Source organism: Tachysurus vachellii, chromosome 4, assembly GCF_030014155.1.
Source record: "Tachysurus vachellii isolate PV-2020 chromosome 4, HZAU_Pvac_v1, whole genome shotgun sequence".
NCBI lineage: Eukaryota > Metazoa > Chordata > Actinopteri > Siluriformes > Bagridae > Tachysurus > Tachysurus vachellii.
Window position 1 is genome coordinate 3,745,461 of NC_083463.1, and position 27,832 is coordinate 3,773,292.

Below are 27,832 nucleotides of genomic sequence, written 5' to 3' on the forward strand. Positions count from 1 at the left end.
AAGCTTTAAGAACTGTAATGGGAAATATTGCTTGAAGCTGTTAGCAGTGTGGTCATAAAACCCGAACTCCACCACTAGCTATACGTCTGCCTCACTACAGATATAATATATTTTCTTCATACATTTTTTTCATATTAGTCCGTGTCATGTTCTGTGTAGGAGGAGGAAATCCGAGCGTATGTTCGGTCTGAGATGAGTCAGCACTGTGGTGAGTGATTATTTCACTACACAACACTTCCATAAATGCACTTCATTGTAATGTTCTTTCATCTTTTAAAGACAATAAATATATAATACTCTAACTTTTTTCTCTTTTTTTTGTCTCCTTATTTGTTCCTTTTTTGAAGCCTGTGGAGGTAAGTGACCTTAAAGCACAACATGGCCGCCATTAACCTTTTTTAGAATTCACTTTAGCACCTAGCTCAGCATTGAAAAGGTTATGTAGTGACACTGCGCACCCAAACCATCATGGATCACAGGATCATTACTGCATGCTTTAATGACTATATTTCATTTTAAAAAATCTGACCTTACCTTTTTAAACATGATTTACATTCTTAGAGATGAAACAGCATATTTTAATGATCTGTGGATCATTAAACAAAAATTGTAAATAAATAAATAAATAAATAAATAAATAAACAAATAAATATAATATAATATAATATAATATAATATAATATAATATAATATAATAATAATAATAATAATAATAATAATAATAATAATAATAATTGTTTGGAATGATTCCAATATACTAGATGATTTATTTTTTTTTTTATCTGCATACCTGATGTGTTTTGTAAACACATTGTACTGTAATGTGATTTTTTTTTTAATCCAGATGAAGTCTAATGCTGTTCTCCCCGTGCCTCTGGGGTTTCCTCCGGGTACTCCGGTTTCCTCCCCCGGTCCAAAGACATGCATGGTAAGTTGATTGGCATCTCTGGAAAATTGTCCCTAGTGTGTGATTGCGTGAGTGAATGAGTGTGTGTGCCCTGTGATGGGTTGGCACTCCGTCCAGGGTGAATCCTGCCTTGATGCCCGATGACGCCTGAGATAGGCACAGGCTCCCCGTGACCCGAGGTAGTTCGGATAAGCGGTAGAAGATGAATGAATGAATGAATGAAGTCTAATGCTACATATAGACACCTAACAAAACCAAAGATTTCCATTTTATACAACTGAGCAGTTGAGGGTTAAGGGCCTTGCTCAGGGGCACAGCAGTGGTGGCATGGAACCTGGGATATGAACTCACAACCTTCTAATCAGAAGTCTGACATCTTAACCACTTTTCTTCTGGCGGTTAAACCTTTTCACATGATACAAATTCGTAGGTCAGAGTTCACCAAACTTGACTTTTGGAGCACGGTTAAAAGTAAAACTTCCACGCAGTTTTCAGTTTCCTGCATTCTCATGCCTACGAATGTAAGTCAGTAAGAAGAAAAGTGTAGCATAAATGTGATTTGTAGCTTTACCCTTTTAATGGATTTAGAGACCTTAATGAAAAAATGTAGGTGTATCCTGCCCGAAAAAATATGAAACAGCAATTCAAAACATGAGTTAAAATCAGATGAAAAAATAAAGTTTTTACCATTTTATTATTCATTTATTCATTCGTTCATTCATTTTCTACCGCTTATCCGAACTACCTCGGGTCACGGGGAGCCTGTGCCTATCTCAGGCGTCATTGGGCATCAAGGCAGGATACACCCTGGACGGAGTGCCAACCCATCGCAGGGCACACACACACACACTCTCATTCACTCACGCAGTCACACACTACAGACAATTTTCCAGAGATGCCAATCAACCTACCATGTATGTCTTTGGACCAGGGGGAGGAAACCGGAGTACCCGAGGCACGGGGAGAACATGCAAACTCCACACACACAAGGCGGAGGCGGGAATTGAACCCCCGAACCCTGGAGGTGTGAGGCAAACGTGCTAACCACTAAGCCACCGTGCACCCCCCGCTCTCCCCCCCCCCCCCCCCCCAAAGTACAAACATATTCACACATATTTTACCAGTTCTATATGACATGTATTAAAGGAACACCCGTGAATCTAACTCTCTATAATGCCCTGAATGCCAGAGGAAACATTTCCAAAGAATAATTATGGGAAATTGTCAAAGTCATAGGAGAAAACAATATGCAAATGAGTTTTAGCGTGTTCTCTCTGTTCTCCATTGCAGCAGCTAGTTCAGATCTCTAAGCTCCTCTTGGGAGAGTCGAACTGAAACTAAACCCTGCCACATGTGTCTAATTGATCTCAGTAAAACTTTCTGTGAAGGTCATAGCTGTACTCTCATTACAAACTCTCATATTCCAATGCCTTTATAAAAACAGTAATTATGTATGAAAACGCATTACGCCGTACAGCATTAATTCTCAAAAGGCGGTAGAGTTTATATAGAGGAATGTAGATAATGAATAAACTAGTGCATCACAAAACCTTTAACAAATTATATACAAATCAAGCAATAACACTACAAAGCTTCATTTGTTCAATGTATCGGTCAATGAATTATGTAAAGCATAAAAAATGGTATTGAATTCTTTTTTGAGTATATGTGTGTGTTGGCAATATAAATAGTGTAAACAGTTTATAAATACACTCTTGACTGAGATCTGTAATGAGATAGTAAGTGAACAGTCTGTCCTCATAGTCAATGTGTTGGATGATGGTGAATTGGGCAGCTGTGAAGATCTGAATACATTTAAGCAGGGATAGATCCAGAGACGGTGTTTAGTAAATCCAAACTCTTGTTATGTCAAAACTGGACTAATGTAATTTGGTTTCTCAACCAGCTCCATCAAAACCTTTCAGATGATTCACTCATTTCACAGCATGCTTTGTTTTCAACCAGCACAAAAAGGACCAAAGTCTCACCACATCATCTCCTTCCCTCACATCATATTCATGGCTTTGATGCTTAGGTTTGAGACCGGTGTCAGCGGCGCGGGGATAAAATAGACCCAAATGCAGGATAGCGTAAAATAAACAGGATTTAATAACTTTAAAAAAAATCACGAAACAAGGACACAGACTAGAGACAAGTCTGGAGACAAGACTAGACAACATCAGACGACAACAACAGAGGATTCCGCTCGACTAAATACTAATCACAGTTAGACACGTGAGGAACAGGTGTGCAGAGGCGGGGAGGAAGAGACAAGGGCGGGGCAGACACATGACACAAAACATAAACAAAAGCACCTGGCCAAAATCCGGGCTGAGTCCTGACAACCGGGGGCTTTGTGAGAGTGGGGCTTCAGGGTTAAGACCCTCAGATACACAGCTTCTGGTCTTTTGAAGAATGGAAACATTTTACACCACAAATAAAGTACAAGACTTAGTACAAGAAGCTCGTCTGTCCGTTAGTACTTATTTTACAGGTTCATTCCGCTTTGCGAAGTTTTATTACTTACGTTACAAGCTGTTAAACAGAACAGTATTTTCTCTCTCAACCTATTCCTTTGAGCAGATGACACTGTTGTCATTATACAGCCATTGGACAGACATCATTCATTCATTCATTAGAAGATAATAATGCAACTGTTTGTGAGTCTTAATGGGCTAAGCCTCTCATCCCTTTCATTTATCGTATTTGGCAGACATCTTTATCCACAGTGACTTACATTTGTAACAACGGAGCAGTTGAGGGTTACAGGCCTTGCTCAGGGGCCCAGCAGTGGTAGCTTGGTGGAACCTGGGAGTCAAACTCACAACCTTTTTTTTTTTTGGTACCCCAATGCCTTAACTACTAAGCTACCAAATCCCATCCAACCCTAGCAAAAACCCCTGTTTGAGACCAGAGCAGATCCCCTTATCTCAGCACTCTCCTTGAGCTTTATATTCCCTCCTGTAACTTACAAAAAGTTTATGACCGACGCCTGGCATGAGATCCATTTCCAGAACCCCAGAAACTGATTTTGTCTTAGTGGCATAATGAACCTCAACCTCAATCTGGGCAGCAGAACCAGTCACTATCTTTAAAAACTGACTAATCTCTTCCATCAACACTTAACTAATCCCTAACTAAAAATAACCCTGCACTTCCACTAGCTCTTACACCTCTACACTGTGCATTTGTTCCTTTAGCACTCAATTACAAATCTAGTGCAGAATTTCGCTATTCTCTTTGCTTGTGTTTCCTTATTTGTTTGCTAAATGTTTTATCTACACACAAACCATTAGTAATTCAGGGTCGAAACATCTTGTGGCTATAAATAAACACGTGTCATGAATCAGTATTAAAGATAGAATTTCTGATGTATTAAATGTGTTGTAATGTTGTTGTAATGCTATCTGCAGCTTTAATGTAGCATTTAGGTGCATGGGATACAAACTTGGAGTGTGTGTGTGTGTTTCCTGTTTGTTTAATATTTGTGTGGCCATGTTGTCAGGTGTTGGAGAAATTCAGGCTCGTTCTGCGATGCAGTCTTTCCGAAGTCGCTCCTCAGTATCTTCTGAGCACTCACTAGTCCAAGGGGATGAGGAGGCAGGTGAGTGTGTTGCCCATCTCACCATGTATCCCGTTCACTTTCCTGTTTTTTGTTGTGTAGTTTTAAACATAATGCATTTCATTAACTCCACAAAAACGAATAAAATCAAATCCGGTTTGGTTACGAAGAGGTTATTAATGTTATTGTAATATAATAAACAGTGGGGTGGTGTGATGGGTTAAACACCCCAGAGTTTATTATTTTCCTCCAGTGGCATGTCCTGGAGTGTTTTATTCCTCCTGCAACTTTTTCATGATTTTAGAAATACACACCATATGTTTAATACGTTTACACTTTTTATCTGTATATAGTTTCATTTAATGTTGCATAATGACCACAAAACAAATTTAATACAACATAAACTCCTCTCTTCTGAAGACTTGTCTCTGTTATCAATACCAAGCACTGGCACTGGAGACTCCTTCCATGAATAAATGTCTGCTTACCATAAAAACGATTATTATTATTATTATTATTATTATTATTATTATTATTATTATTTTCTTAAGTCCTTTGTGAATTAGCTGCTGCTATAGAAACGATAACGTACTATAAGGAGTGCATTAATATTAATATAAACCTGAGATTTGCAGACTGCTATCCAAGTTGCTGATAGAAATGTAATCAATATATTTGGACCAATCAGAATTGAGAATTGGACAGCTCTGAGGTATAAGAGTATAAATGCTTCAGTCTTTCCACATTTACATTATGATGACAGTAAAAGGGCCAAGTTACTACAATGAGATGTGAAGTACACTGTTTTTTGTTTGTTTGTTTGTTTGTTTGTTTGTTTTCTATGTAAAATTCTTATGTGTCATGAATATGCAAATGTGTGTGATTTTCTGTTCACTCTTTTCTTTTTGTACTTCTTTAGATTTGCACAAAAGCTATAAAGATATTTATTAGAACTAAAGTCACAAATAACTCAAGAAGTCTTTCTTAATTATTTACTTTATAAAACAGACGTTTTAATGCCATTGCGCTTTTACAATGACGGCTTTAAAGTGCTTTCTGTAATTATAGTAATGTTCTGTAAAATATTAATTAACTTTATCCTCTCATCTGTCACCTCACCTTTAATCTCCTCTCATTAAAGGAACTCTCTAACACTTTTATCCTAATCCGTATCCAACTCACATGTGTGTGTGTTTGTGTGTGTTTGTGTGTGTGTGGTGGTGGTGGTGGTGGGGGGGGGGCAGAGAGAGAGAGAGAGAGTATGAGAGAGGGAGAGGGAGAAACTGAGAGAGAGAGAAACAGAGAGAGAACCACAGTCAGTGTGAGACTGAAGAAATGAATAAAAACTAAAGGGTTTTGTGTGTGGAGTAAATCTACAGAAGCCTTGTGTGTATTGCATTTTAATTGCATTGTGAAAGTTTGATTCATTTTGGTCAAAAGGTTTCTTTTAGGTTAGATATTTTCTGTTGACACAGAATAGCTCTGTGTGACTCACTTTACCTGCTTTTCTTGGGTGCATTTTGGTGTGTGTGTGTGTGTGTGTTTCAGGTCATGAGCTGCGTGTTGTGGTAAACACAAATGACCCAGATTATGAGGATGTTTACTCTATAGAGAGCTACGATGATCCCATGGAGAAAATTCTTGACATTATGCCCTCTGTCAATCAGAGCCAAGGTGTGATTCTGTTACCTTTCTACTGAAATAAATAACTCCAGCTTGTCCCCAAGTTACCAAGGAGATGCTTTTCCATGACTGCAACATAACTAGAAAATATCACGAGTCAAATCACGAATGGTGATCAGTATGGGGTAGTTTACTTTAATTTGTTAATAATTTAATATTTGCATGAATTGCGAAACATTTGTCTAATGCAATCTAATAGAAGGTTTGTTCAGTAAATCATCATATCTGCTATAAAAATATTATCAACCGTGAAAATTGCAAAAGCTACCTAGTCTTGGTCAAGTGTTTAAGACTCTGGGTTGTTGATCGGCGGATCAGGGATCAAGACCCAGCACTGCCAAGCTGCCACTGTTGGGCCCTTGAGCAAGGCCCTTAACCCTCCCTGCTCCAGGGGAGCTGTATCATAGCTGCCCCTGTGCTCTGACCCCAACCTTCAAGTTGCTACAACTGACTCGATCGATCACTAGCAAGACTTGAGGCAAGGCAGCAAGGCCCAATGTATCGTACCATATATGCTGATATGATTGCCTGCTGCACAAAATATTTGTACAATTTTTTCGTGTCACATTTGTCAGTTGTAAAATTGAAAATTTGTAAATCAAACAATGGTAACTCAGATTTATTTGGATGCTTAGGGGATTATAAAAGTTTAATGCTTTAAGACTCATATATATGTACTCCCATCACATATTTGTACATATTTTATTATATCTTTTCATGTGACAACACTGAAGAAATGACACTTGTAAAGTGAGTGTACAGCTTGCATAACAGTGTAAATTTGCTGTCCCCTCAAAATAACTCAACACACAGCCATTAATGTCTAAATCGCTAGCCACAAAAGTGAGTACACCCCTGTGTGGCCACCATTATTGTCCAGCACTGCCTTAACCCTCTTGGGCATGGAGTTCCCCAGAGCATCACAGGTTGCCACTGGAGTCCTCTTCCACTCCTTCATGAAGACTTCACGGAGCTGGTGGAGGTTAGAGACCTTGAGCTCCTCCACCTTCTGTTTGAGGATGCCCCACAGATGCTCAGTAGGGGTTAGGCCTGGAGACAGGCTTGGCCAGTCCATCACCTTTACCCTCAGCTTCTTTAGCAAGGCAGTGGTCGTCTTGGAGGTGTTTTTGGGGTCGTTATCATGTTGGAATACTGCCCTGCAGCCCAGTCTCCGAAAGGGAGGGGATCCTGCTCTGCTTCAGTATGTCACAGTTCCCTCAATGAACTGTAGCTTCCCAGTGCAATTTGATGCAGTGTGTGGCGTATGGTCTGAGCACTGACAGGCTGACTCCCAACCCCTTCAACCTCAGCAATTCTGGCAGCATTCATATGTCTATTTCCCAAACACAACCTCTGAATATGATGTCGATCACGTGCACTCAACTTCTTTGGTGGACCATGGCGAGGCCTGTTCTGAGTAGAACCTCTCCTGTTAAATCGCTAAATGGTCTTGGCCACCATGTTTACAGTTTTAGGGTCTTGGCAATCTTCCTATAGCCTACACCAACTTTATATAGAGCCACAATTCATTTTTTCAGATCCTCAGAGAGTTCTTTGCCATGAGGTGCCATGTTGAACTTCCAGTTACCAGCATGAGAGAGTGAGAGCGGTAACACCAAATTTAACACATCTGCTCCCCATTCACACCTGAGACCTTGTAACACTAACGAATCTCATGACACTGGGGAGAGAAAATGGCTAATTGGGCCCAATTTGGACATTTACACTTAGGGGTGTACTCACTTGTAGCACAGTGTCACATGAAAAGATATAATAAAATATTTACATGACATATACATACAGTATATATATATGTTATACGTTTCTCAGTGAACCCCATACACACATAGAATAACACAATATTAATATTTTTTATATTTGCAGTGAGAGAGAAAAGAGAGGTTAAAGGTGAAGGTAAGACCTGACCTTTGATGTTTAGATTATTGTTATTATTATCTGATTATTTACTAATACATAATTGTATACTATACATAATTTTAGCATTTTAATGGTTTGTGGGAACTGAAGCCTTCTAAAATCATAGTATTGTATTTTTATTGTGAATTTTACATTTGGATGAATAAAGTGTCTATCGATCTATCTATCATCTATCATCTATCTATCTATCATCTATCTATCTATCTATCTGTCTATCTATCTATCTATCTATCTATCTATCTATCTATCTATCTATCTATCTATCTATCTATCTATCTATCATCTATCATCTATCTATCTATCTATCTATCTATCTATCTATCATCTATCTATCTATCTATCTATATATCTATCTATTCTTCTTCTTCTTCTTCTTCTTCTTCTTCTTCTTCTTCTTCTTCTCTTATTATTATTATTATTATTATTATTATTATTATTATTATTATTATTATTAATATAATTATTAATATCCTCCATCACTCCTCTATCATTACTCATTATAGAGCCTTGGACTTACTTTAGCTCTTACTTTTACTTAGCCCTTTTCTGAAATAGTAGAAAAGAAAAACAAGGAGGAAAAGAAAAAAAAACTAAGATTAAAATTAATTATTTCAGCAATAATAAGAACAATGATACCAACAATGGTAGCAAAACCGACTGAAGACACCAAGCCATAATTGGAAAAGCTGTAATCTGAAGTTTTCAGAAGAGAAGACAGAGAAAGAAGAGATAGGTGCTGCTGAGGGAATGACCTGCTCGAACAGAACTAACAGGAACTAACCTGATTTCTGGACTTTCCACAAACATTAAGTGAAAATGTAAAACCTTTATGTAGGTGTTCGCTACAGCGAGTTCTTTTGTTTCTGATCACGTATTTCTCGGATTTTGTGTATTTCGGATGTAATGCGTGCGGTGACGGGGACTGAACCCGGATCTCTGCCGTTGGCTCGAACGCCACATTATGAAAACTACCAAAATTTACATTAAAAATGACAGAAACAAAACATAACTAAGGCATAAAAACCCGGCTATAATAACATCTGACTTAACGGCTCACGCACAACAACGACTCGCATTCACAAAGACAACAAGACAGTCTTATATAAAGCAATACATCAAGGTAAAGAAGAAGCAGGTGAGATGGCAGGAAAACAATAGTAAAGGGTGTGGCACAGGTGGGAGATGAGAAAACACCTGCCAGCTTCCCCTCTGGTGGTCTGTCAAGGAACTGTACAAGCTCCTGGCATTGGATTTGTTTGCATCACGGGCTATCTGTTGTGTTTTATTACCTGCTGCCTGTTTCACAACCTTGTATCTTGATTATGATTTAGATTGCTCTGCCTTGCTGTTTAATAAACTCCACAAATAAATCTCACACCTCCAGCCTCTGCATATACATAATGTGAAACTCTATCTGTGTAACATAAGACGCTTATATCAGTTAAATATATTTATTAGGTATACCAGTGAAAACAGCACTGAGACATAATCACACCCGTCACTGGAGAAAGCGGAGTGTGTGTGTGTGTATACAGGGTGTTATGATAAGCACCAGGCTCTCGGGGAAAGAGGTAGCACTCATCAGTTTTAATTAGGACACTCAACGGTTCTGCTTGGATATCCTACAGAACACTGTGTGTTTACTGTGGACAGCTTTGAGACAGCAGTTTGCTAAGAACAGTTCAATCAAGTCTCAGTTGAAAACTTCAGTTTAATAACAGAAACGCTGACACTCGAGTTGATGATGATATATGAGTCATATTGAGTCTGGTTCCTCTCAGTTTTTCTGCCTCCTATCATCTTAAGGACTCAAAGTCTTTTTTTTCCACAGTTGCCTCTGGTTTGGATCCATTTAAATAAAAACTTAAAGGCAGGGTCTCCGATTTTTGAAAAATGCTTCAGAAAACTGAGTCGGGCCGAATAATAAACAAAAATCAAAACAAACGTGTGGCCAGTGAGCAGAAAGGGGCGGGTCTTGTCGATATGGGTGGAGAGAGTGTTCAGTGCGCATGTGTGACATTAGCAGAAAGCGGTTTTAACATTGACATGGAGGATAAAAACAAAGAAAGAAAGTGAAGAAAGGCTTACGATAAGGTAAGAAGTAGGACGTGTTAATATAGGATCAGCTTTCCAGCGCTGGAGAGAACTGAAGGAGCAGGAAGTTGGCACATATTCACAGATTGGAGTTTCCTGAGTCAATAACTCCTGAGCTAAACGCTGTTACTACACAAATAACACCTCTTTTCTATCGTAGTAATGTAGAGACGCAGCTACAACCGTGTTTTGTGTAGTAACAGCGTTTAGCTCAGGAGTTATTGACTCGGGAAACGCCAGTCTGTGAATATGTGACCAACTTTACTTAAGACGCCGAGTCGCTTTTTTCCTTCTCGATAGGTGAGTAACGTTGGTTTTGCTTTGTTACACAGAACTAATATATGCCTTTGTCCTTTACATGATTATGCTTGTGTGTCATTTTTGCTTGTTTGTTTATCTGCAATCGTATTGTTCTTCCCTTCAGCTATGATAAAGACACGTTTCTTTCCATTAGTTGCAAGAGGTTACGTATGTATGTGTGGGCGGAGCTATAAATACAGGGGTGGGACCGATTTGGGTTAGGGGCGTGTTTGTTTTGGTGATTTCAAATGTCAACATTGGCTTTTAAAAATCGGAGACCTCACCTTTAAAGAATAATCTTGATGTTTTCATAAAGCTGCTTTGTGAGCATGTCTGAATTGAATTAGAATGAGATAAATGTAAGATTTCATAACATTCCTTTTGCATTTTGAAAAGGAGATCAAAAATGTATTCACGGTTTCTTTTTTTTTCTTTTTGTTTCACTGCACAATTTCTAGGAATGAAATATTTCTGAATCAGGAGCAGGAAAAAAAAATTCCTCTGCAGCACATTTCATCATGAACAGAGCAGGAACGATGAGTTCACCCTATTGTACAGACAGTTGTCTTTAGAATCATAAAAGATCCAAAAATGGCATTATCATGTGCAAAAAAATGCATTATTTAAAGTTTTGTCCTGCGGATTTTGTCCAGCGCTCATATTGCGTAATCTTTTATCTTAACCGCTTGTTATGTTTGAAAATGATCCACATTATCAGTGTTACTTTACTGAGTGTAATCTCAGCTCTAACCTACACCTCACTGTCATTAAAGATCCAGCTTTCATTTCAGCCACTAAATGAATCTGTAATAATCAAAAAAGTCGAGCCAAGAAATTTCGAGAGCTATTATTTGTTTTAAATTCTACATCTATTCAGCATCACGTGTGTTAGTGTTACTGCGAACGAACATGGAAAAATCTGCATAAATTCACAAATCTAACACAGAAGGAATGTTTTTTATTAAAGGTCAATCATACAATCATATTAAACTGTTCGTCTGTTTATTTATTATTTTGATTGTGTGTGTGTGTGTGTGTGTGTGTGTGTGTGTGTGTGTGTTAGATCCGTGTGTCTTGGTGCTGGATGAAGGCGGATGCTCCAGATACACTTTGCGCTGGTACTTTAATGCTCAGGTGGGCGAGTGCAGACCCTTCATCTATAGCGGCTGCGGCGGAAATGCTAACCGTTACACACATAAAGAGGAGTGCGAAGAACACTGCCTACAACAGAGCAGAGGTACACACACACACACACACACACACACACACACCATGTACTCTAACCAGATATGGTTTCATTCTCACACTCATTGTGAATATTTTTGCTTATGTGTTCTAGATGCTCTGAAGCCGAATATTGGACGGTAATGACAGGACCAAACATACACACACACACACACACACACACACACACACATGGTCTCCAGGATCTCATCACATCTCATCTGATGGATCTCATCACATCCTAAACTATCTTTATTTGCACCGTTTTTATTATTCTTTATAATCCATTTCTGCTTTTTTATCTTTTTTTTATTTATTTGGTTTACCATGTTCCAACATATCCATTACATTTCATTCATGAATAATTTAATATTTCCCAAACAGATATATGTATATTTTTGAACGTGTTTTTTTTCTCTTGACCTTTGTTCTCCCCTCCACACAAAAACACAATTTTGCCTACTTTTTTAATAAAATTAGAGACATTTGCAGATATATGGGGAAAATAGATATCTTTATATTTGATACATGGCTGTATTAAATTTCACTTCGTTTCATTATTACACGCTTGTACCTAAAACAATTGCGATACTGCTCCTGAGTCCATGACGTTGGTGATACCAAATGAACTAAGAGCATAAAGAATTTGGGCAGATTTACATATTTTATCCACAATATTTATATAGTGAACTGTTGCAAATTGTTGACTCTGGTGTTTCAGCGATGTTATTGGTTTTAATTCTGAAATTTTCCTTCTCTTCTGCTCATAGGACCATTTTCAAATGGTTTTTTAAATGTACATTTTCAAAAATATCCACATACATGTATACGTATAAAGCACAACATCACTGATGTCCATGAAAAAAAAATGATTCCAACTGCTTTCAAAAGTGAATCTAAAGGAGTAATCAGTCGGTAGATAAGCGTTTAATGCAATAAGCAGGAGTTTAGAGTCGACTCTACGTTCATACCCCAGGCTGCTCTGATCCAGCCCGTCATCATGGATTCCTCCTCCTCTGTTTTACTATTGCACTCTCATCTCACTCATTTTCTACCTCGGGTCACGGGGAGCCTGTGCCTATCTCAGGGTCATCGGGCATCAAGGCAGGATACACCCTGGACGGAGTGCCAACCCATCGCAGGGCACACACACACTCTCATTCACTCACGCAATCACACACTACGGACAATTTTCCAGAGATGCCAATCAACTTACCATGCATGTCTTTGGACCGGGGGAGGAAACCGGAGTACCCGGGGAGAACATGCAAACTCCACACACACAAGGCAGAGGTGGGAATCGAACCCCCAACCCTGGAGGTGTGAGGCGAACGTGATAACCACTAAGCCACCATGGCCCCCTTACTATTGCACCAGATTTAATAAAAAAAAGTTTGAGTATGTTAAAGGTTACTGCCATTTAAGTAAGTTATCTAGATATAAATCACTAGATAGTGTTTGGTGCCAGAAATGTACGTTTTACAGAACAACTAGCTGGTGACTGTTACTCACAAACCAGACTTTCTGAGTTTCAGAAAAAATCAGAATTTTTTTTATTGAACAAATACAATGCTCTTAGTCAATCCAGAATTGTGGATAAACCTCAAACCTGAATATTTCAGGAAGTTAAACTGGGGTTTTGGCTTTCATAAGAGAATATCTACTGTATGTGTGCAGATTTATTGGGCAACTATTATTGTGCAGAATTATTATGCAACTAAATTAAAAAAAATAACATTTTCCACCTCACTTGTTTATTTATCTGTTAAAGTGAGAATACAGTCTCTCTCATCTCATCTGTCCATAAACCTGTCCTCAGATATTTCTTGGCCCAGTCTTGATATTCCAGCTTCAGTGTCTTGTTCAGTGGTGGTCGGGTGTCAGCTTTCTTTACCTTGTCCATGTCTTTGTGCACTGAACACCTTGTACTGTACCTCTGGGCATCCCGGATAGGTTGTAGTTCTAGAGTATGACAGCACTGGAGGATAACGAAGTTCCTGCTAGCTTCACATTTGATTCTTCTCAAATTAATTTAATTAGTTAATTAGCAGTTAATTTTTGCGTCTTTTTTCCCGTCACGTTTCTTGCGACCTTGTTGACTATTTGCAACAAAACAATTCATGGTTCTGTGATCACACCCCAAAACTCTTACCTAAGTGCTGCATTTCTTCTTTTTCTTCTTCTTCTTCTTCTTCTTCTTCTTATTATTATTATTATTATTATTATTTTTTTTTTTTTTTTATTTTTTTTTTTTATACACACATCAATTACACATCACCTGATATGATTAAATCCAGTAAGCATTCATGTTTCTACTGTTGGAGTTGGAAAATATGCATAAAAATGTGATGAAATACTCTATACTTGTGCACACAGTGTACTGTATGTGTTGAAATTTTAGTCATTTTGCTAAACGTGTTAATTTTTTTCTTTCAGTATGGAGAATTTTGTACATCCTGTATTTATCTTGCATTATTGACTCCATAGTCCACACATTACGATTATACAGATCGAACTTTCCCCTTCATGTATGCTGTGTTTCCGTTCAGTTTTTGCTCCTGTTTTTACTATGGTGCTAAAAGACACAGGACCTGTAGTACACACAGACTGCAGCAGGTTTCTGCCGGTGAATCAAATCCATCACCTGCTTTATAATAATACATTCTGCATTAGCATGTTTAAAAAAGTGCTATTTGTATTGTTTTATCAGCGTGGGCTGGGTATTGACTAAAAATGTTCGTGCATCTCTAGTTGCAATATTACAGAAGTGATGATACGTCTGCTTACATGTGCAGAATCACTGCCATATTTGCAGCTGCTATTTTTAGTACACAGTCAGTCTCTGGTGTATAGAGAAGCTGTAACTGTAAATATAGAACTGTTTTTTTTTCCCCCACGAATGTTTCTTGAATTGCATGTTCACTTTGCTTTAAAAACTAATAAAGACAAATGGTGCTATTTTTCAGACATATTTATAACATGGATTGTACTTGATGTCATTTTGTATGTGGTAAAAATGATGATTAAAATTTTCAGTTTGTCTGAACTGAGTAATGCGTTTTTATTCAGTTCTTAAGATCTTTCGGTCTGCTCATAGAGCGAGCACACTGTAAACTTAGAACAAGTTATAAAGAGCATAATAAAGCTTTTATTAGGTATACGCATTGACGTAATGGACTGAAATCTATCTATCTAAGTAATGAATTAACCACTTCTTGGTGTGTTTTTCCTTTAACAGTACAACTTTTTTATCCATCTTATACCACAGAAATTTGTTTTTACGTTTTAATCTATTTATACTTATATTTAATGTGAGAACATTCCTGCTCACGTTTATGTTATAGTCAGCAGCCTATCGTTATTCTCTCTCAAGGTTAATAGAATAAAAACGCAGCTTGTCTTGTTAAACAATCCCCTCTGTCTAGTGAAGGCTGTTATAAACCGCTGACACTGAACAATCCCTGCCATAAATGTTAAATCAATGTCTTCTATGTTTGCTACACGAGTCCATGTGGACGGAGGGACAGACAGACAGACAGACAGACAGACAGATAGATAGATAGATAGATAGATAGATAGATAGATAGACAGACAGACAGATAAACAGATAGATAGATTTTTGTTCAAAAACAAAGTTGAAAAATGTATCAATTGGCTACTGAGCTACTGTTCAAGCTGCTGTTATAGAAATGAATGAACAACTTCTGACCAAAAACTACCGAGAATTCAAGAGCACTGTGTTATAGTTAGTAATATTCTACTGGATCCTATCGAACTGGGCTGCTCCAACAAATTGTATAATATTTATTTGCAGTTTCATCTGTTACAGTTTTTGTAATCTTAAAAATCTGTTTCCAGAATGCATTCTCTCTCTCTCTCTCTCTCTCTCTCTCTCTCTCTCTCACTCACTCTGTGTGTGTGTGTGTGTGTGTGTGTGTGTGTGCACATTTTTCTCTCTGCCTTTTGGCTGTGTTACAAATCACTTAGCCACATCTCATTGCAATACATTGAGAGTAATTAGGCCAACACCTCAGATCTGTCACTCAGTTACCATTTTTACATTCGTAATGTCTCATATATATTCAGATGATATATATATATATATATATATATATATATATATATATATATATATATATATATATATATATATATATATATTTTTTTTTTTTTTTTTTTTTTTTCAATCCCTGCTTGAGTTTTCTTTCACACTGTTACATTTGCTGATAGAGATTGTGAAATTCTGCTAGATGATTCTAATTGTGAAAATCATTGTATCTTAGTACTGAGTCATTGTAGATGTCTGAGGTTTTTCTATTGTATTAAAATTACTTTGAACTACATGTGAGAATTGTCTGTGAAATGTAGGGCAGCAAGTTAAAGGACTACTTCAAACTTACCTCCATCCTGTGGTTACCTCAGACATGGTGAGGAACAGAAACAGGGCTTTAACTGTCAAACAAAATCAAAGACTGAACAGCACACAAGTAAAAACATTAGAAAATAGAACCAAAAATCCATAACAAAAGCACATATAATTAATGTCTATGCTTAAATATCCACTGCACATGGTGCAAAAGTCTAGTGCCTTACCCCACTTGAGTTGCATGTCTGTCTACGAATCAGGAACCTGCCTCTTACTCTTATAAACTTAGCTCTGAATAGACTTTCTGACTTTTTTCTGAAGTTAAAATATTTATTCATTCATTCATTCATTCATTCATTTTCTACTGCTTACCCGAACTACCTCGGGTCACGGGGAGCCTGTGACTATCTCAGGCGTCATTGGGCATCAAGGCAGGATACACCCTGGATGGAGTGCCAACCCATCACAGGGCACACACACACTCTCTCATTCACTCACGCAATCACACACTACGGACAATTTTCCAGAGATGCCAATCAACATACCATGCATGTCTTTGGACCGGGGGAGGAAACCGGAGTACCCGGAGGAAACCCCCACGAGGCACGGGGAGAACATGCAAACTCCATACACACAAGGTGGAGGCGGGAATCAAACCCCCAACCCTGGAGGTGTGAGGCAAACGTGCCTAAGCCACTGTGCCCCCTTTTCTAATTACAGTGGCATTCAATTTCATTTTGTCCAACTGGTCACGGATTATTTTGCAACTGCCATTTAATTAAAGTAGCAAATTTATGGCTAAGGCATCAGGTCTTGAGTTCAAATCCCAGCATCAACAAGCAAATACTGTTAGTCCCACAAGTGATTGTTTTAACCCTCAACCGCTTAGGTCACTTGGTTGTGAGTCACTTACAGTAGGACAAAATCATCAGCCAAATGAAGTACAGGTAAACTTTCCTACACCTGAAGTTCTTGCTATTTGCTATTCCATGAACCTTCACAAGTTGCTTAGTTAGGGAGTGAAATTAACAGTCTGTAATCTATATAATGAATCCTCTCTGAGAGGTGTGGTGTGATATCACTGTACTTGCTCTGCTGTCTTATTTATACAACACAATCTTTTTCAGGTGTGAAATAACCAGAACCTGTGGCCATGTGGGTTTCCTCCAGGTTTTCTGGTTTTCTCCCACCTTCACAAAAGGCTCCATAGGCTGGGATCTCACCCAGGGTTTATACAGTGATGCTGGGATTTATTTGTGCCATTTATTGTTTTGTGCCAACTCATGCCACGACTATTATTATTTAAAAGTAGCATACATTCATTAAATTTGCGCAAATTTGTGTGTGTGTGTGTGTGTGTGTGTGTGTGTGTGTGTGTGTGTGTGTGTGTGTGTGTGTGATGCGCATCCAAATGACAACAAACTATCTGGTTGCAACACTGGTTATGGATGGAGTTTAACAATTAATTAAATAATTAATTAATTAATGGGAGTACGCGTAAGCCCAGACGCGCGCGCGCGCATGCCTCCGGTGCCGTAAGATCCCCGCTGATGTACTCGACCGTGTGATGCGCGAGATCATGACATGACGGTCACGTCACGCGCGCGGATGGCCAGAGCGCAGAGTGGCGCGAGGAGGAGCGCGGCGCGCCGCAGTGCCATGTAGCCTAGCAGCGGGAGGGGGAGGAATCCCGGCGCGTGACTCCGCGACTCCTGCACGCGGGACGAGGTGAGTTACAACCATCGCTCGGGCATCGTTCTTTATAGAGATATGTTTTAGGCACATTCGGATTTTGTATCGTTATAGCGGACTATGGTGAAAATAGCGCGTGAAGCTTGACGCGTTGCGCTCCATCTGTGGCGAGCACTCGGTTGTGCAGACAAACAACACCGGCGCGATCCGTTTACCGGCTGTGTTACAACCTCATGCTGCCTGTGGAGCTGCCAAATTGGTAAAAGGACGAAAATTGAAGATACGGATTCATAGTTGTTGTTGTGTTCTTTCAAAACCTTTATATGTAAAACTATAGTCCGTGAATCGATGCGTATTTTATTCTAGTGTCCCGTAACAGAGTGCCACGATACAGCTGTTATGATTGGCATTTTTCTGCTACTGTTTTAATAGCTTGTTTTAATGTACCGATTTTGTTTTATTTTGCGTATAATTTATTGGAACTATGCAAAGTACACTCATAATTGTGCCATATATCATTATCATCATCACCACCATCATCATCACCATCATCAACATTATGCATGTGCATACGTTATGTAATCTAATGCAGAGAAGGGAATAACATGCTGTACGTTCAGAGGTGTTCCTTAAACTTTTATGCTCCTCGACCTGCTCCATTTATGCTCATTTCCATCACATGAGTTTCATTATCTGGTAATGATGCAATGAAATGAAAATAATATTACGGTACAAAAATGAGAATCGTCAAAGCCACCCAATGTTTACAGGAAATTTAGTGGACTGAAATTAGCTGTGGATGCACCTCACACCTTATGTTACTGACTCTGTCCAGGTTCTTTACATGTTCTCCACATGTTCATGTGGGTTTTCTGCAGGTCCCTTTACTCAAAAACATGCTGGCAGGAGGACTGGCTGTGTGTGTGTGTGTGTGTTTGTGTGTGGGGTGTCCCATCTAGGGTGTATTCTCACCTTACACACAGTGTTCCCTGAATAGGCTTCAGAACTCTAACCAGGATAAAGTGCGTACTAAAGATGAGTGAATGAATGAATAAAAATCTGACAATGTGTGACATTATTTAAATGTGACATCATATACATTTAGTCCTTAATCTAAAAAATGTGCTAATAACTAAGAATTTCTTCCTGAGGTGATTAAAAAATATTTTGTTCATGGTTATCCTGTTTTGTCTAGTCAACAATCCCTGATCTGATGCTACAGTGAGTAGGAATTTTTAAGTAAAAAAAAAAAAACATGGTTATTGAACGAGTGGGAAATAGTGTATAATGTAATGATGCATACTATAATACTGCACAGTTTGTCAACAAATATCAGAATTATCTGACGTTTCTCTGCTGCTGTGAGTCACCATGACAAGCCTCTAATAGTACTTCACAGCACTGTGTCAGGGGGTTTGGGGGTAAATGTGTGCGCAAGTGATATGTCAAAAACATGACCATACCCCAGGTTTAGGCTTAAAAAAAGTCAGTTTACAGGGTGCCTGGCAGAAGCTGCAATGGAGAGAGAGAGAGAGAGAGAGAGAGAGAGAGAGAGAGAGAGAGATTTAAGGAAAATTAAGAGGAAGAAGGATTCATTACGGAGATTTTAGCTTATTTTCCTTGTTGAACAGGTAAGATGTTTATTTCTTCTCTACTCAGCTAATGAACGATAGATCTTATCTTTGTTGTTGGTCATTTGTATCATTAACCACTTGCTCTCAGAACATCTATGTAATATTCAGGAAACATAAGTAGATATTTTTGAGTCACTTGGTCTGTGTCCCAAATGTCACACATACACTGTATTATACTTTCAGCACGTCATTGGTGTCATATGTTTTAGACCTACTACTCAATATTATCTAAAAACCACATACTTCCAGAAAGAGTGAAAAATCCTGAATCCTGCATCCTGTAGCTTTAACTTTTGAATGCAGAAGTGATGAGAAAGGCATGAGATGTGCCGAATAGTAATTTGGAGAAAGGAGAGAAAAGATGATGGATGGAGCGTTGGAGATGTAAACATATGCCTCCTGTGAATTTACAACTCAGCATTCTCCTGCACCTTCTGCTTCTCTCTAGCTCCTGCCCATTTTATCTGTCTGACATGTGTTACAGCCATCAATCATAAATTTTCCATCTGTGAATCATTTTCGCATTGCCGTGTAAACTGTATATACTGTACATTAGAGATATTTTTAACTACTACACAAGTTTGAATCTGATTCCATTTGTGCCAAACAAACTCCAGTGTTATATTGTTTTTTTTTTTCAGACCTGATCCCTTCTCACACAGGGACCTGCAGATGGGCGCATTTTTCCTTTTATTTATTTATTTATTTATTTATTTTTTACTTTTTTTTTTTAACATTTCTTTCGATTGCACAGTTAAACCTGCAGACCAGTTGCCATAGTAACAGCCATCATAGAAATGGGATCAGCCCCCAGTCAAACTTATTTATTTATTTATTTGATTAAGGAGTCGTTTTGGAACAGTGGCATGTACCGATGTGATTTTAAACCCAACCTAACACAATTCAAGCTGATTTCAACTCTCAGGACACCTTAAGTCATTTTTACTGTTATAACTCTGATATTTAATAGCATAACATTTCTTCCTGTCATGGTACGATGGTATTATTTCAGTTTGGTTGATGTTAATAATATCCAATTTAATAAATTTATTGCAAAGCATGCATGCCTCTTAAACTAGCAGGTGAATTAAGTCGATGCCATAATACAGAACAAGCAGGTGAGTTATGTCAATGCCAGAATAGAGGCTGGACAAAGCAGCTGTCATTGCCATGAACAGGTCATGCATGATTGCTCTTTTTATTCTACAAAGATTTATATCTTACTGCCAAATCAATATCTCATTGCTACTGACAGAACTGAATGCTACTGTTACCTGGGATCCATTCATCCACACAGTTACTGAACTGACAAGAACAAAAAGATTGAAATCATAAAAAATATTAATTAACTCAATGCATATCTACTGTACTTGACAGCAGGCACACAATGGCCATTGTATTCAGAAATGATGCAAAAACTTTATGACAAATTATTTTATTATTAAATAACTCAATTATTAAACCTATTTTATTTTTTATTCTTTTATGGTTACATTAAATACAGCAGTGTTTTACTGCAATACAATATTCACTTTGTCTTCGGGTCATATTTAATTATCTGATACAAATAACTGAGCTGTGACATTTATCACTGTACCGAAGTTCTTTTTTGTTCCTGACTTTTGAAAAGTTACGTGCCATAACATTCACACACGGAAAGCTTTATTAACAACAATGTCACACTGTGTAAGAACGGAATTGATGTGAATCATGTTATTATACTTATTATTATATTTCTCTCTTTTTCTCAGGCCTGTCAATCACTCAATTATATGAGTGGGTGGAGCATGACAGATAGGTGTGGCTGGCAATGTGTGTGACAGTGCATGATTGTTTCCATGGAGACAGATGGCAGCTTTTCCGAGGGCCCCACACTCACACTCCTACAGTCAAGCGATGGTGTGGTGGCGGGGCTTGTTGAGACAGAGGAGGCGTGGCTCGGCTTCCGGGCCACAGTGAGTGCTGTGCTGCTTTTGGAGTTGCTGCTTGGTGTTGGCGGGAACCTGACAGTGTTGGTGTTGTACTGTGGCCACTGTAGCCTTCTTGAGTCAGTCAGCCATGCTGTCACACTCAGCCTACACACGCTTGATCTGTTGCTCTGTCTGCTCTGCCTGCCCATCACTGCAATTCTCCTCCTTCTGGGTGGAGCATCTAGCCCTCATCATGTCCTGCTCTGCTGTCTACATGAATCAGCAGCCACCTTTGCCAGTGTAGGAACGGCACTCAACCTGCTGCTCATTAGTCTTGATCGCTATGACATCAGTGTCCGTCCAGCCAATCGTCTGCTTACGCCACGGAGAGCGGCATTTTTGCTATTCGGAGTGTGGATGGTGTCTTTAACCTTGCCAGTCTTGCCATTTGTAGAGGCAGGGCTCGGTGCTGGGGCAACAGATAGAGCACCTGTTTACTCAAATAGCACTTTGCTGTGTTCTCAACTAGTAGGCACTCTTCAAGCTCACCTCTTTCTGCAGGCTCCCATCTTCCTGTGCTCATTGGCCGTAATGTTGTTTACTTACTTACGCATCTTGCAGGCCCTGCGCATTCGCATCGGACATCCAGCGAGAGCTCAAAAAGGTAGCACACAACTCGTCCGGCGCCCCTGGCAGCGTCGTAAGAGGTCTGCACGGTCACCAGATCACATGGCAAAAACTGTATCTGTCTCTCCTCCTCCCCTATCTACTGAACCACTTGTGGCCTCAGACACCATTACCACAGTGACCATGAACACAGAGACCAACACACCATCAGTAAACACTCCACTAAGTCTAACCCCAACTGCAGCCACTGCAGCTGCACCTCTTGTAGGCTTATCATTTGGAGCTGTGCCTTTGAATCCTATGCCTACACTGTCAACCATAATCATGCCTCTAAACGATAACCCAAATGCTTCCACTGTCAATACAACCATACCACTAAACCCTAATCCTACTATATCCACTATAACCACCCATCTGAACCCTAACTCAACTACACCCACCATAACAACCCATCTAAACCCTAACCCCAATACATCCACCATAGCTATAACATTAAACCCTAACTCCAATATATCCGCCATAACCAGCCATATCAACCCTCACTCAGCTACATCTACCCTATCCTTTTCTCTAAACCCTACACTGAATCAAGCTAATAACACAATTACATCCACCATATCCTTTCCTGTAAACCCTAACCCATCTATATCCACCATATTTGTATCTCCGAAACCCAGCCCGTCTCCTTCCTCCCCACCTATACCTCCAAACTATACCCCATCCACCATAACCATACCGCTAAACCCCAGCCCCTCTATATCCACCATAACCACACCTTTCAAGCATACTGCATCAACCACAGCCATGCCATTTAATCCTAGTCCCACAATATCCACCACACCCTTAAATCCCACTACTACTCATCCTCCACCAAGTGTAGGAGTGGGGGCCTCAGTTTCAGCAATCTTGGCTCTGCGCCGAGCTGTAAGACGTCACAGAGACCGAAGGGAACGACAGAAACGTGTCTTCCGCATGTCTGTCATCATTGTCCTCTCTTTCCTGCTATGCTGGGCTCCTCTGTCTATTACACCACTCATACATCTAGCCATCGGTCCCTCTGATTGGCTGGAGCGCCTCAGGGTCTGCTTTCTAGTGCTTGCTTACTGGACAGTGGTGCTTCATCCACTGCTGTATGCGTTCACGCGGCAGAAACTGCGTAAAGTCCTGCACACACGTCTGCGCAGGCTACGCAACAAGAACAACAACACAAAGACAATGGCTCAAGTAAAGCAGAGGCATCGGCGCAAGCACAGGGCAGACTGCAGCGATGCTACAGACCGCTGCCTAATGGAGGCTGTCCGTGAGTGACAACCTGCAGTGTGTGTCTGTATGTGTGAGGTGCAGGGAACCAGCGGAGACATCAACTCATATTGCATGTCAACAGTTCTGTAATTTATTCTGTACAGCGATAACAAGAAGCACACCTTCCAAAGCACACTGAGCTCAGAGAGAACCACAAGGCAATGTCTAATTAACCGTAGCCACAGTTCAGATTTAACTCTTGTGGTGCTAGAAAACAAGAGTGTGTCAGTGAGTGTGTAAGAGATCAGGGGCAATAATTTCATAAACCAGGGCATGCATGGAAGAATTTCCATGCAGAATAATTCTTCTAACACTGGCATTATATAACATGAAGTGAAGAAGAAGTGAAGCATTTATTCACATTATATACACACCTGCGTATATGTCATACGTCTAGTATGTTCAATTTGGATAGAGTGCAATAGATATATTATTGATGTTTCGATCAGGGATGTAAATACAAACTATGATTAAATGATGATTATTAACTTAAAGCTGAATTTGGAAAACAAATGCAACAGGGTCTATGTTTGTGTATTTGTGTCTATCTATATACATATGTAATAGCATTAAATGATTTTCACTCATTTGTGATTATTGTGTATTTTGCAGTAGATCAGCAATAAGACTGAATTCTATAAATAAAGTTAGATAGTTCCTCGTTTGCTGTTCACATTTTAACTCATGTTTACTACAGACGTTTGGCTGCTTTTCACCACTAACAACACATTCATTGAACAAATATTTAGATGTTTTTTTTTTGTTTGTTTGTTTGTTTGTTTGTTTTTTACCCGAATCCTTTCCACCTCTGTACCACGGGTGTGATTTACAACAGAGAGGAAATTCAACACATGTCCATGTATTGAAAAAAAGAACAAATATTCTGTTTACTTGAAACTTCCTTATCATTGAAGTGATTTTTGATCTAGATGGCGTTTTTTGCTGCACTGCAGGAGGCGCATAAAACCTGTAGAAATGTCAATGTAAATGGCATGTAGTGGTGTGAAAATGCTTCTATTTTTCATTTTTCTATTTTTAAGCCCTTTTCGTAATACATTTTTACTATCTCTGTAGTTAACAACTCAAACTTGTATGCTGAACGAACAAAATGAAAAATCTATGTTTTATGGAACATATAACAATATTAAATGTTCTTCTGGTAAAGTTTTCTGTAAACAAACATTTATTTAACCTTTATGAATGGAGTCTTCAGTTAGAGGTATAGCTGTAACTTTAAATCATATGGCATTTCCAGGACCGAAGACTTGCTCAGTAAAGTGATTAGCTCTATAATTAAACTTTTCTGTCTTATTAACTTAAAGAGAGAAAAACAGAGGCTGGGTAGACATTGACTGTTTATAGCTGTTTAAACATCAGCAAGAACAGGAACAAACTTGTTTCATTGAGATTTCATGATGTTAAATGTAACTTTAAACTCATTTAAACTATGACTTAGTTCTTATATTTAATTTTGTACTTTTAGCTGGTTGTAAATTAGATATGACATCGTCATGTGCTTAAATTGGAAAATCAGTGTAACACCACATGGATTATTTTCCTGTAACAGCACAGTGTGTGTTGGGGCGTGGTTATCGTGAATAAATTATGTAGTTGATTATGTGTGTGATTGTTGTTTTTTTTTGTTGACCTAGTGACAGTGCAGTTAGTTTGGGTTTTTAAATACTAACATCTACTTTTTAAAAAAAAAAATAAAAAATAGAAGAAAAAAAATCCAAGATTGTCATCGGTCTCAAACACATGCTACAGTTGGACCCTGCTATAGATAGATGAATGAACAAAATGCAATCAAGGTGTAGAAGCACTTTAATTTATACTTTATTAGGGTTAAGGGCCTTGCTCAATTGCCTAACAGTAGTAGCTTGGCAGCACTGGGGCTGGAATCCTTAACTTTCAATCAATAACCCAAAGCCTTAACCATTTGAGCCACCACTGCTCCCCTAGCGTGTGTGCAATGATGCTAGTACACATAACAAAGAAAAATATTCTAGTTCCATGTGTAATGCATAATAAAAATAGTTTTGTCACAAGTGTGTAGAATTGCAGTTTAGAGTTTTTTTTTATGTTGCAGCTCCTCGAGTGCAGCATCAAGCTTTTCCCATACTCATTCACCCAATTAGAGTAAACTCATTTTATTTTAACTGCTCAAAGTCAAAGAGGCCAATTAAATCCCTCCTGTGTTCCTCTTAACACCAAAGCTTTCACAAAGTCGATCGAATCTGCTGATTGAGGCACTCCTGAAGATGTTTCTTTAATTAGTAAAAGGGTCAACTCTCTAATCTCTCTGTTAGAGGTGTGTATTAATCTTTAAAGACTCATTGTCCACTGGTATGCCACTGGTTATCCTCATTATTAGTGATGATAGTGGCACTCCACAGGTGCACTTTAATAACCTTAAACTATATTAATGTTTGATGACACACAGTGACATTTAGGAAAAATGTTTGAAGACTCAAGTCCAGTATATTTTGGAGGAGTTAAATGCACCAAAAGATTTGTTTTTTTTAAATCTCTTTCATTGCAGACAATTATAAAACTGAGATTTCACACAAGGCTACACATAAATGAAGGTGAGAAATATAAAAGCCACATGTATTTAAAAAAAAAGCCACAAGCATTTGTATTTAAGAGTGTACAAAATACAGCGCTGTGAAATTCTTGCTTCTGTTGGGTTAGAAGATAATTAGATAGCTAAGATGATTTTTTTGTAACAGCAATGTTAATATAAAATGAATTACCTCATTTTATTATGATAGCCTTTCTAAAGTAACATCTTACACTGAGATTTCTCTACATAGACTATGGCTACTGATAAATTAATGATAAAAAATCTGTCACTGTGGAACAAATGCTAAATATTTTTCTGTTTTTTTTTATAAATAAATAATTAACTTTTATGAACAGAATCTTTATGTTAGAGATCAAGCTGTAACTTTACATTTAATAGCCTGTTCATGACAGAGGAGTTTCCCAGTTATGCCATTAGCTCAAAAGGAGGATGGCGAGAAAGATCAACTTTTTTAACATCAGAGAGATCAAGAACAAATTTGTTTCACATAGATTTCATGACATTAAACGTACAGTTTAATGTCAGGATGGTACCAGTAACTACGCTTCATCACACCAGTTAAACACAACATGTTTTTTGCTTAATGTAATGAAACAACTATAAAAAGGCAGTGGATAGAATGAATGAATTATGAAATGGTGTAGTCATTCATGATATTCAATCCAATCTAATCTACTCCTGTGCACCCCTTTATTAATGTAGTGCAATAGAGCAACATTTTCACAATGACATGCGATTAGATTTCATCTGAATGTTTTATAATGAAAATATCCACCTGACTGGCTGAACGAATTTATTTCTGGTGCTTTCTGGTTTGCTTTTGTGGGTCATTCACATGTGTGATTCTGGGTGAAGTGTTCAGTGCTGCTCCTTGTGTAATGTAGTAATGAGGAGCGTTTCTTTTCAGTAAGTCAGATCCCAGGCTGAGCTCATCAAGAACAGCCAGCTCACTGCCAAGTTTACTTTATTTGTTGTAAAAGATTGGAGAAGCAAATGGTGCTATGAATATGCATAATAATAATAATAATAATAATAAGAAGAAGAAGAAGAAGAAGAAGAAGAAGAAGAAGAAGAAGAAGAAGAAGAAGAGGAGGAGGAAGAAAAAGAAACAGTAACAAAACCAAAATTCAATAAGTAATAAAAGTGACAAAGAAAGAAATAGGAAATAATAACAAAAAAAATTAAATATATCATAAAGCATTCACAAAAAATAATTAATTAATTAATTCATTTGATTTAAAAAATAATAAAACAGGTCATAATGAAACAAACAGGTCACTTAAGCTAGTAAAGGGAAAATAATTAAAGGTTAAATACAAAAGCTTAAAATAAAATAATATTTTTTTACACAAAAAGATTAAAATATATATATTTACTAACACTAACACTGATTATTAGTAGTGTTATTAGTTGTTATTATTAGTGTTCAAACACAGATTACAAATATCAGCTGTTAGAAAATTTACAAAAATTCATAACGTAAACATTTTTAACTAACATTTTACTCATTTTTTTTATTTTTGTTACTTTTAGAGGAATTTTTAACATAAAATATACATTTGATTACATGTTATATTATTTTAATATAACAATTTAATTAACAAAAATCTTTTTGTTTCATAAAGTGTTGTTCACACAGTGCTGTTATATATTATTATTCATTTAATATTATTAGATTTTACTTGTATGTTTGCCTATTGTACTATTTTATTTTTGACTATCTTTAATTTATTTCTCTTTTTTGGATGCAGTTTAAATGCATTAGAGTAAGGTTTTTATGGTACAAGGCTTTTAATGACAGAGCTTCAAGTCAGCAAAATAGCATTTTGATCTTGTGTCTTTGCTAACACCAGGTCTCAGTAGGTGGTACTATTACCACCATGTAACACTCCACCCACATCAGTGCATTTTTTTCTGACCAAAAAATACAGACAGAAATAAAGAGTTACCATGGATCCATGTTAGCTATATGCCAATTTTATATCAGCAAATTATGCTTGCTGTGA

The 27,832-nt window shown here is 38.0% G+C and overlaps 3 protein-coding genes across 3 annotated transcripts in view; all 3 read left to right on the forward strand.

Moving 5' to 3' along the window:
• LOC132844213 (collagen alpha-1(VII) chain-like) overlaps positions 1 to 379 on the forward strand; it is a 62,509-nt gene extending 62,130 nt beyond the window's left edge. The window contains exons 77-78 of the mRNA XM_060867430.1: positions 160 to 208; positions 348 to 379. Coding sequence (XP_060723413.1) covers positions 160 to 208; positions 348 to 364 — 66 coding nt within the window. The 3' untranslated portion in view covers positions 365 to 379. The remainder of the gene's footprint in view (positions 1 to 159; positions 209 to 347) is intronic.
• A 4,007-nt stretch (positions 380 to 4,386) lies between these two features.
• On the forward strand, positions 4,387 to 14,754 carry si:dkey-117n7.5 (uncharacterized protein LOC559444 homolog). The gene is made up of 5 exons (XM_060867431.1): positions 4,387 to 4,511; positions 6,018 to 6,143; positions 8,037 to 8,066; positions 11,548 to 11,721; positions 11,824 to 14,754. The coding sequence occupies exons 1-5, from the start codon at positions 4,403 to 4,405 to the stop codon at positions 11,850 to 11,852; spliced, it is 468 nt and encodes a 155-aa protein (XP_060723414.1). The 5' UTR covers positions 4,387 to 4,402; the 3' UTR covers positions 11,853 to 14,754.
• Positions 14,755 to 17,601: 2,847 nt separating this feature from the next.
• Positions 17,602 to 24,819, forward strand: LOC132844215 (G-protein coupled receptor 22). Its single transcript, XM_060867432.1, has 2 exons — positions 17,602 to 17,802; positions 21,152 to 24,819. Exon 2 carries the CDS (start codon positions 21,227 to 21,229, stop codon positions 23,243 to 23,245), a length of 2,019 nt encoding a protein of 672 aa, XP_060723415.1. The 5' UTR covers positions 17,602 to 17,802; positions 21,152 to 21,226; the 3' UTR covers positions 23,246 to 24,819.
• The last annotated feature ends 3,013 nt before the right edge of the window (positions 24,820 to 27,832 follow it).

Bases quoted from the DNA above. Each gene is read 5' to 3' on its own strand.
- si:dkey-117n7.5 (XM_060867431.1), top strand. From the start codon at position 4,403: ATGTTGTCAGGTGTTGGAGAAATTCAGGCTCGTTCTGCGATGCAGTCT. The intron at 4,512-6,017 runs GTGAGTGTGTTG...TGTGTGTTTCAG, and splicing joins CCAAGGGGATGAGGAGGCAG to GTCATGAGCTGCGTGTTGTG. The intron at 8,067-11,547 runs GTAAGACCTGAC...TGTGTGTGTTAG, and splicing joins AAGAGAGGTTAAAGGTGAAG to ATCCGTGTGTCTTGGTGCTG.
- LOC132844215 (XM_060867432.1), top strand. From the start codon at position 21,227: ATGATTGTTTCCATGGAGACAGATGGCAGCTTTTCCGAGGGCCCCACA.